This window comes from Topomyia yanbarensis, chromosome 1 (assembly GCF_030247195.1).
Source record: "Topomyia yanbarensis strain Yona2022 chromosome 1, ASM3024719v1, whole genome shotgun sequence".
NCBI lineage: Eukaryota > Metazoa > Arthropoda > Insecta > Diptera > Culicidae > Topomyia > Topomyia yanbarensis.
In genome coordinates this window covers 22,300,288-22,310,908 of record NC_080670.1, presented here as the reverse complement: position 1 = coordinate 22,310,908, position 10,621 = coordinate 22,300,288, and the positions used below count along the sequence as shown (strand labels likewise).

The 10,621-nt window shown below is 40.3% G+C and overlaps 1 protein-coding gene across 1 annotated transcript; it reads right to left on the bottom strand.

The window, feature by feature from the left end:
• Positions 1-2,754: 2,754 nt before the first annotated feature.
• On the bottom strand, positions 2,755-7,847 carry LOC131677082 (N-alpha-acetyltransferase 15, NatA auxiliary subunit). The gene is made up of 6 exons (XM_058956657.1): positions 7,602-7,847; positions 6,186-6,671; positions 4,973-6,124; positions 4,847-4,910; positions 4,124-4,779; positions 2,755-3,773 (listed from the first exon to the last, which is right to left on the bottom strand). Exons 1-6 carry the CDS (start codon positions 7,656-7,658, stop codon positions 3,510-3,512), a joined length of 2,679 nt encoding a protein of 892 aa, XP_058812640.1. The 5' UTR covers positions 7,659-7,847; the 3' UTR covers positions 2,755-3,509.
• Between the last annotated feature and the right edge of the window lie 2,774 nt (positions 7,848-10,621).

Sequence of the window (10,621 nt, the reverse complement as noted above, 5' to 3'; positions counted from 1 at the left end):
CGAAGTCTTCTCAGATCCTCTTCAACTTGGTCGATCCACCTCCTCTTTGTACCTATCGGATTAGCCATTTCGACGACATACCGAACCCACCTCAGTCGTCCAATTTGCGCTGTGAGACAAAATGGGTGGTTCTCCAAGTAACTTGAGATTCGTGGTTCTTTCGCTGTCTCCACATTCCGTCTTCCGTCTGCACCCCACCTTCTGTTCAAAAACACAAGGAGTAGGTTGGTCCTCTGTCAGCATAGTTCCGGTTTCGTGGCAGCAGAGGACATCAAGTCTAATGAACGTTTTGTAGATGGTGTACTGTGCGGTAGCGTATTTTATTCGTCCGAAGGGGTTTTCGAAGCCCAAAGTAAGCACGATCGCTTACTAAAAAATGTCTCAGAATTTCTCTCCTGATGTCATAATCGGTACCTGTTACTCTTACCAGCTACCCCAAATACATGAACTTATCAACCACCTCGATATCGTCACCAACAATCGTTATACTCGGGGGGAAGCGTAATTATGCTTCCTTCGAACCTCTTGCTCTCGTGTATTTTATCTTTGACGCATTTTGTAACCCGTCAGGGTAACAATTTAGCACTGGGTGGAAATATACCATTTATTGGGTATACACTCCGTAGAGTTTATTTGTTTACATGTTATTATGCTCACCGCTGTTCGATACCTTTCACATTTAGTTGTAAATTTTCGTTCATTTTCTCGTTTGTGAACGGTTTAGTTTGTGCAGATAGGTGTAGTAATTTTTGTTGAACATACGTCCTTCACTAGCGGCGTAGGGGCGGTGTCAATTTGTGGGGCTGTATCTCGGGTGCAGAAAAAGCACAGATCTAAAATGCGGCCGTTCCCACTTGTAATGGTGTTGATCTGCTGAGGTATAGCCGGGCTGTAACTATCTAAAATAGTGGTAAAAGCCGGATGAAGCTGAAACTCATCTATATCAGGATAAAGATATCCGCTGTCAGGTGGTCGCCATTTTATTACGGGTAGATTAAAATCGCCTAGGGCAATAATTTCATTAGCAGGTTGCGCCATCGCAACGATGGAGGCTAGTGACTGCAAATGCATGTATCTACGAAGTTTCGCGGAAAGTAGACCACACACATGTATAAAGTTCGGTTTTCTAACTTTATCGTAACCCACACTGCCCATAATCGCAAGTCAGTCTCATGTTCTATGGAATTCCCTATCTACATGGGACTGACTTACGATTATGGGCAGCACACTTGTTCGAAAGTATTCCATTCGTCGTTCGTGATGTGTTGAACTTTGAACCCAACACGCACAGCTAGTAAAACACCTCCACCTCCATTTTTACGGCCGTTGAGAGGACATCGATCCCATCACACAACTTCGTAAACAGGGCCGTTCACCCGATTTGATGAAATTTGTTCGTTGAGCCATGTTTCAGTGAGTGCGATTATGTCGTAGCAGTGATCGGAGCAAGCCAGGCGGTCAGCGCTAGCGCAGGCATTCACACCACCTACGTTCTGGTAATATATTTGCACCAGCGACTAAACTACACCATTGCGTTGTCTGGAAGATAGATTGCTATGGGGAAGTATAACCGACTCTTCAATTGATGAATACTTGCCTGAGTGTACAGGCTGGAAGACCGCCTTTCCATTTCCCGTCTTCGTTTGTTATTATTTCGGATAGAGCCTCTCTTTTGTTATCCGCATGATGCATATCCCACAGTCTACTGCGTGCGTTGATGTCCTCTCGTATGATCTCCTGCATATCTTCCTTAAATTTAGCTTCTGAGGATGCTTAGATGGAAACTACTGCTAGTTCCAAGCTTGTCACATATCGTCCGACCTCTTGTAAAGTTAGTTAGAATCGGTTGTCACTGGAGCTGGAATACTGGTTGGAACCAGTCAGAATTCCGGCTGATCATTATTGGCTATAGTTTTAGAATTTTTCAACTTTTTGCCTCTGATTTTCAATGATCTGTGCAGGATTATCATTGCCCCTCCATAGCCATCTTCTCGAGAACTATAATTTTATATTTGGTATTCTGTATTTACCGTTCTCAAACTCAAACGTTCTTGGTCCAACATTCCGTTATTAATGGTATTTGACATTTTCTTGTATTAAGACTCGTGTTAAGGTTAGATAGAGAATGCGCAAAATTCGCAAACGAAAAAACAGTTTTTTGCACACCGTATGTCAGATCTTCATAAAAATCAATCAGCGTATGTAGAATGTTGTTACAGTAATGCTGATTGATTTTTATGAAGATCTGACATACGGTGTGGAAAAAAACTGCTTTTTTCGTTTGCGAATTTTACTCTTTCTCTGTCCAACCTTAACTCGCTTTTGTTTTTTGACATACAATTTGAATAATAATTTGTATAATGTGCCTGTAAACAATATTCCATTCTTCTTTATACAAAACTAAATTATCCCTGGTAGTTCCAAATCGGTCAGCAACGCGTCCATGGTGAATTCTAAATTGTTTCAGACAGGAATTTCATGTAACGACAGTATTCGAAATCACGTAAATGATACGAACAGGTCCTATAGCATGCAGCGGATAATCTTATAAGCCTTTATCTAGATCACGTAGAGCAAGGTGGATGAAACAAACTGCAACTGGATAGGATGTTCACATAACTCAAACGTAAATGTTTTTGGATGCATGAGACTACCACCTATAGGTTTCATAGCAAGTATCGATAAGAACCAGGTCAATTTTAAGCGCACTGCCGAATGTTGGGATTTTCGGAGTTCACCTATTAGTTGTCCGTATCCGTTTTTTCTTCAAGCTCACCTATATTTAACCTCTTGTTCACACACGCCTGATTTGTATTTCAAGATATTCGACATTTTTCGTAGTAAAATCTGTCCAATTTATTAGTAAAGTCATATGAACCTTATGCATTTCTAAAGATATCGGCTATTGTTTGTTTCACCATAACGATTAAATTGTTGTCTCCTAATCAGAACCAGGCTACGTTTAGGTATGAATCATCAATTTCAATAACAGTGACAGGTTCAGGTCCTATATCTACGCAATCAAAGTGTGCCCGACGCGTGAGTATGAAAGATTCACCAGGAAAAGTTTAACTATCCTATCTCTAGCATAGTGGCACTAAACAATAGTGAGTATGTACGATTGTACGGATTGGGCAGGAGGCTAGGAAGGTTTTTAAAGCATGGTTCGCCTTAGGTCACCCATATATTACAAGGTTATCGTGGTGTAAACTTTCTGAACTTGGGGAACATGCACGCGGACTGCAAGTTATCCGAAACAATGAAAATTATCCTCACATTCGAAGCGATTTCGTTGATTTCTCTGTATCTATGGTACAATTTATTACTGGGTTCGCTTCATCCTGATTTTTTGTGAACATTCTTTTCCGAACTCAACATGCGAGCGGGACTAAAATATCTTTCAATAGATGTTAAAAATTGCATTTTACGCTATTCCGATGCCTTTCAACTAAAATGAAAAAACAAGATAAACTCGACTACTGCTTGCGGGAGCTGATGCGCGGCTTCAGTTAGTTTGCTTTTATTTCGCTTCCGTTATTTTTCTGCTCCACGGGACACATGGTTATGCCGGTTGCCGTGGTAGTGACCGTGTCCGAAGCGGCAGCCGATGACGACTGGGTGGTGGTGAGGGTGGTAACAGTCGCTGCCACATCTGCGAACACTATGGCCAACGGGAATCGCTTCTGGCAGCTTTTCTTGAAGGTTTCCAATTGCTCCTCGGATGCACCGTTGAAGAAGCCGGATTTTAACAGCAGGAACAGTTTTGTCGCATTCTAAAGCGGGTGAGGAGAGAAAGAGAGAAAATGTTGATATTATGAATTTTGGAAATTACATGTTCCCTTTGGTCTATTCTCCCTGTGTTCATTCAAATGTAAACCTCGACTAAATTAGGATCAATTTTAAAGGGAAATGCTTGATGGACAAGTAAAAAATTGAATAGAATTATGAATATGATCGAGTTTTAGGGATAACAAAACACACATTAAAACTCGAGAATGTCGAATCACTTGCGGCAAGAAGCAAAACGTCCCTTAATTTAATGACTGTTCAACAATGGAACCTACATCCTCAGAACCGAAAATGCATTCAACCTGAGGGGAAATTTACCAACATTAATACATACCTCCAGTGAGACGGTTCTCAAATCAACGGACGTGAACAACTTGACTGCCTCGTCTCGTCTCTTCCCGTCCAGCTGGTACATAATCTTGGCTACTTCGTACAGGGCATCAGCATTGTTGCGAGCCATTGTCAAATAATTGTCATTTAGTTCGGCAGCCGTCTTAGCTCCCCGGAAAAGTTGCATCCGTTCCCGTTCGATTACCAGCTTCACATTGGCGTCAATTTCGCCGGCCGCGATTCGTCTTTCGAGGATTTTGAAAAACCTTATAGTACAATTATGCAAAGTCGAATTGATGGCATCGATTGCACGCGCACGTTTCAGCGATTGCAGCATCAACAGGAGCTTGCCTCGGCGCGAGTAGATTTCGAAAGCCATTAAATGCGTTTCGATGTTCTCTTTGGCAAGCATTTGCAAGGGCCGAAGAAATTCGATTGCCTTATCGAGAGGATCTTCCGGGCGTGCCAGCTTATCCGGTATCAACTCGTCCAGTTGAGGTGCCTCTGGGTCACCGTCTTGATTAGCGTTTCGCTGCTTGTTGTGCTGCTCTTTTTTCTGATTTGCCTGCGCAGCTGCGGCATTCTCCTGCTCTGCCTTCTTTTTCGCAGCCTTCCGTTGTTTGTTACGTAATTTTTTTAGTTCTGCGGGCGGAAGGTTCTCTACAAATGGTAAAAAAAAAGATATCGAGGTTACAAAGCTAAACGAACAACATTGACCAAATCTTACCAGTATCAAGCTCCTCTTCAGCTGATTCTGCTGGCAACGGTTTATCGAAAAGGCGAACGTAAACCTGATTGAAATGACATTATGAATAACAACTCAGATAAAAAAGAAAACAAATTAATCCCGTACCTCTATAGCGCATTTAGCGGCTATGAAATAGAATGGGTGCCTTCGCAGTACATCCTCCAATCGAAGCAGTCCCACGTACGAACGCAGTGTCATTTTCCGCATACAGTAAGTGTGAAAATCGAACTGATCCTCGATTATCTCCGAAAAATGACGATCCACTTCATGGCACTTTTTCAGTGCTTCGCCCCATTTTTCCAAGCGTTGGTAGGCAAGTGCACTCTCGGTCTGGAACCACATGCACTGCATTTCGTTGAGATTTTCCGTCGCCGAAACACCCTCCCGAGTGAACTTTGCGCAAACATCCTCAGCTTCCTTGATCTGGTTGGCACGTAACATGTACTTGGCGCATTTGGAATTAATGTAACGATCGGCTGTGTCCAGACTCTGCGCTTCGTCCATCCATTTGACTGCTTCTAAAACATCGCCAGCGTGTTTGTAGATGCGAGCCTTGGTAACGAACAATTCGATCAGGGTTGGAGTGTGTTCAATCGCTGCATTGATGAAGTCAAGCGCCTTTTCCGACTCCCTCAAATGGTCGTAATGTTGAGCTAAATAATAGAGAGTCCAAAGCAGTGCGGATGCTGGTTCCTTGGGAAGGTTTTGTTCTCTATCCGCAGCAGAGAAATAGCCACTGCTCGTCAGATTCTGGTGATAGTCTTCAACAAGTTCCGTTATGACACGAACCTTAATCTCGTCCCGATAAAGGGAGCTGAGGTTAACGAAAAGAGGTGGTACACCCTTCCGAAGATTACGGCGCAGATGTTCATCAACAAGCGTACGGAAAATGTCTCCCTGAGCTACATCCAGTGGTAACCGCTTGGCGCAGAAAGATTGTGGATGCTCTGTTTGAATGTGTTCATAGGCTTCAATAATATCAGCTTGTTTGCTCACTTGCAGCGCCTTCAAATATTGCTGATAATATGCAATGTTTTCCGGATTACGTTTGATCAGATCGTGGTAGGTCGAGGCGGCTTCCTCATAACGTTCGAGCTTAAGGCACAGTTCACCTACTGCTTCTTTTACGGCAAGCGTGTCAAGGATTTGATTTTGATACTTTTTCAGATGCTGCAACGCTCTCTCGTAGTGACCCGACTCCCGGATAACCTGGTTTTGGTACAGCAGAAACTCACTATGCTTGTAATCGTACGTTTCCTAAAGCATAGAACCCATATGAAACATCAATTTTAAAAATAGAAATAATTGCCAAACATACCACAGATTGCGATGCGCGGAAAGTCTCCAATATATTGTTGGCCGTATCGTAGTCCCCCAGCAGATGGTAGCTCATGGCAAACCCGATCCACGAGGCGTGCTGCGAAGGTCGCAGCTTGAACAGCTGATGACGAGTTTCTCGGTAGCCTTCCAAATCACGCATTTGTATCTGTAGCAGAGACAAGTCCCGCAGAATTTGAATGTTGTCCTTCTCCCACTTGAGCGCATTCCGGTAGCATTTGATGGCCTCTTCGTATTTCTTATCCGAGCGTTGCAACAGCCCGAAAACGTGCCAGCAGACATGCGACCTGAGATCGTTGCGTAGACCACGGCGGACGTAATCGTATGCTTCCTCTTTCCGGCCCAGACAGTTAAGCGTTAGGCCCTTCATCGCGAGCGTTTCGCCATGCTCGGTGAACTTGGGATTTGTCAGGATCTGCTTTGCTAGTTTCAGCCCATTTTTGTATTGTTTCATTTCGTAACATTTCTGAAATGGGAAATTGTTTCATTGGACTAAAAGTTTCACTAGAGCACTGGCCACAATAGCATATTACCTATCTATACCTGGAACTGACTTAAAATTAGATGTAGCAAATAATTGCAATGTTTAATTTCAATACTTGAAAATTTGTTTTTTGGATTGTTTATAGTAGCTTTTAATCTAAGCCATAATAAACAAGTGCCCTAAATATCACTAATCCCGTTATCATAACAAATCAGAATCTTTTCCGTGTTTTTAACATGTCGGTTTTTCAGTAATATCCAACAATAATATTTTCCTCCAATTGAAGGGGCCATACAAACAAAGTTCTGCGGTATTCGCTATTAAATATTGCAGTACGGATACGAACATGTCGACAGTTTTGTCGATTTTGGATACCTGGCATAGGAATGGACACTGCTACGCAGTCAACCTGAATTTGCTTCTCAATCCATGCATTTATTTTGTAATCAATAATTTTATAAAGTATGATAAAGTATGAACTTCCTTGACCTGATTCAAAGTCTGTACTAACAGGTTATCGTGCTCAATAAAATTACAAATTACAAATTTACCAGATGATGTTACTTTATATTAATATCAGGTCAGTCGCCTATATTTGAAAAAAAAAATTGTATCGTTTTTCTATTTCGATTATAAATTATTTTAAAATGTTCTAATCTAATTTACTTAGAAAATATTTTTTTTCTATTCGACCTGCTGTATGACATACCGTACGCTATATACCACACGATAGCAATTTTGATTTCAGTAAAGTATTTAAAATTAACCCACGCATAGACAGTCCGACAAAAGAAAATCTCAGCTACTCTGGTACCACTGGTCGCGTACGAAGAGAGCCACCAGGGAAAAAATCCAATCGAAAAAGAAGAAAACCCCGTCGGGTCCACACCGTCATGGGGTGAAGATACTCACCAGAATCTTACGGAACAGAGCACTCTCTTTCGGTGGCAAAGGATCGCTGGAAGGCATCTTTTCGGTGTAATTTTCACTCTACTTGCAATGCCCAGGGGAGCGTTAATGCGCACACGATATCCAAAATTGAAGCAACCAGGTTTTTCGCCTCCGGAAGAGAAAAAAAATTCAGATTAACGACGATCTGATCTACAGAACCACACACAAAACTAGCACTTCTTGAAGGCTCACTTTTTGCCTGGTATCCTCGAAGCGGTTATGTGCGGTGACATTTCGCAAGGGCTGTAATAAAACCGGTTTGTCAGGGGTGAACGATGTGCTGAATAACGGGGGGCTCGACGCATACACGCTCATTCAAAATAATCTACACGGAAAATAAAACAACCCAAAAAATAAGTTCTTTTAACTTACTTTTGAGTTGTGCGTTGCTTTCGCAGTTCGCACTGCCCGAACAGAAAGTAATATCGTAATATTCTTGTAACATCAATGTACTTATGATGCAGTCCTTCATGCCTCCAAAATCTACAACGGAAAAACAATGTAAATTTATGTTTTTGATATCCAAATGTATGGGAAAGATCAATTTTTTCATTGTTACATCCCTTAACGACCCCCCTTTTTCATGTAAAAATCGGGTTTATGATGAAATTGGATGTAGAAACAACAAATGTGATTATATTTCCATTGTAAATTTTCCAGAATAACATTTTTTTCGTTGTAATGTAACAATAAAAATGCTGTAATACTGTTGTGCATTTCTATTCGGGTGGTTAGCGTTGTCAAAAACAAAACGAGAGATTCGACTCAGTCCGTAGAATAAGGTACTTTTGAGAAAATTAGGTAAATTCAACTTTAATTTAAATATATTGAGATCAAGTTTGAGTATAAAAAACCTATCAATGAGTTGTGATTTTTGCGGTGGTTAAAGGGAAACTACATACTTAATTTAAATTACTGGGTACAGTAAAATTTTGCTGGGATTTTGAACAGCAAATTGTTCGGTAATCAATTCAGTAAAACAATTTTGTACCGAACTCTCCGCCATCTGTTCTATCCAAACGTCAAAAAAACACTGTTCAGTCAGCAGTTTCCTCTGAAAATGGCGACTTGACAGATGATTTGCTCTACCTGTTTTGTAAGTTTTTGACGAGGTTCGGTAACGTTGGTACAATTTTGCCGAACAATCAGTCAGTATTTTACTGGATAATGTTTATGTACCGAAACAACAGAAGAGCTGATAAATTCAGTGAAAAATATTGCGGGTTTCAGTAAATTATTCGAAAAATTACTGAAAATCGCTAAAAAATGAACACTATTCCGCAAATTTTTAAACAATTTGCTGACAGCTCCTTAAAAATATCACTTTACTGAGCAAGTCGTCAAAAGAAATTACTGAATAAGTTTGGGCTGGGTTAGTGTGTACCTTCAATACGGTTTACCTAATATTATCTTATTTCACGATACCCCGAGATTGAGCAAAAGAACTCAATTTTGGGTAGTTTTTCGTATGCGTAAAAACAAAACAACCCAAAAAATAAGTTCTTTTAACCTAAATTTAGGTACTTTTGTGCTTTGTGTTTGTTTCGAACTCATTGTTAAAAACAAAACGAGAGATTCGACTTAGTCAACCTTTTCCGTAGAATAAGGTACTTTTGAGTTGTTTTAGGTCCATTCAAACTTAGGTAAATTCAACTTTAAGTTAAGTATACTTAAGTCAAGGTTGAATATAAAAATCCACTGTTTATAGAGAATATAAACGCAAAGAGTGAAGTTAAAAAAGTCTACCTATCGAGAACAATTGGAATCCTTCTTTGATACATCTGTAGCGAATCTGGGTTCTAATTATGCTCGATAGGTAACTTTTTTGACTTCACTTTCTGCACACTCTTTGCGTACCTTTATACTAACGGCTTTGTAAAAATTCTATCAATGTATTTTGATTTTTGTCGTAGTTAATTGGAAGCTAACGCGGTTTACCTAATTTTACCTAAACACAAAAAATAAAACTTAATTTAAGTTAGGTTTTGTGCCCTTAACGCGCAAAGTGGTTTAATCCAATTTTCTCTTATGGGAATTAATATTGCATAATGCAAGGCGTTTGGTTCCCAAGCCAAAAGACAAGAGTTCGTTTTCGCTTTCTCGTCAGCAAACCTGAGCCTCTGTACTTGCTTCCCGGGACATCACTCGGAACAAATCAGTTGCTTTGAACGTTCACATGTGTCGTGTGAACTGTTAGGAATTTTTTGTGTGTGTCTAACTAGTGCTAATTTGGGTACTAGTTTAGATAGATCGTCTAACTAGACATGCAGATGGTGCTAGTTTCTGACGAGATGAATTCGAAACACAAAAAATAAAACTTAATTTAATTTTACCTTGTTCCACCGATATCCCGAGATTGAGTCAAAAGAAGCTCAATTTAAGGTAGTTTTTCGTATCTACTCACTTCTCGAATTATTGTCATTTTGATTGTCTAAGTGGATTTGACACGAGATTTTGACATTCAGATCAGGTAACTGTCGTCCCTATCTTAACATACAGAGTTTGACAATAGGCAACATCGTTTTTCCACCGATCAATAGGGGTCAGTTTGACAACGTCAAAATCGCTTGAAATGTCATCAGCAAACAGCAGTAGCAGTAAACAATAGAAAACAATGCACACTTTCTCTAATTTGATAAAAACTAAAGTGCTCCTCGTTTATATTTAGATTAATTTTGTTACAAACAAAGTTTTTTATGTTGACTACGCCAATACGACGTCATGTCATCCTCTTGATTCAGATGCTTTTTAGGTGGACAATGGTCCAACTAGCGGAGATCCAACTTAAAAGCGGTTCAATTAAAAAGTGACTAACCAGCGAATCACGACTGTATATTCGATCACATTTTTGATCATGTTAAGCTACAGGTTTTTGGAGCAGCGTAAACTGATATACATATAACAAAGACCACCAGAGCAATATTAACATATGGCGCAAAAGTATCTGTAGTATACAAATCTCCAATATAGGATACGTGAAA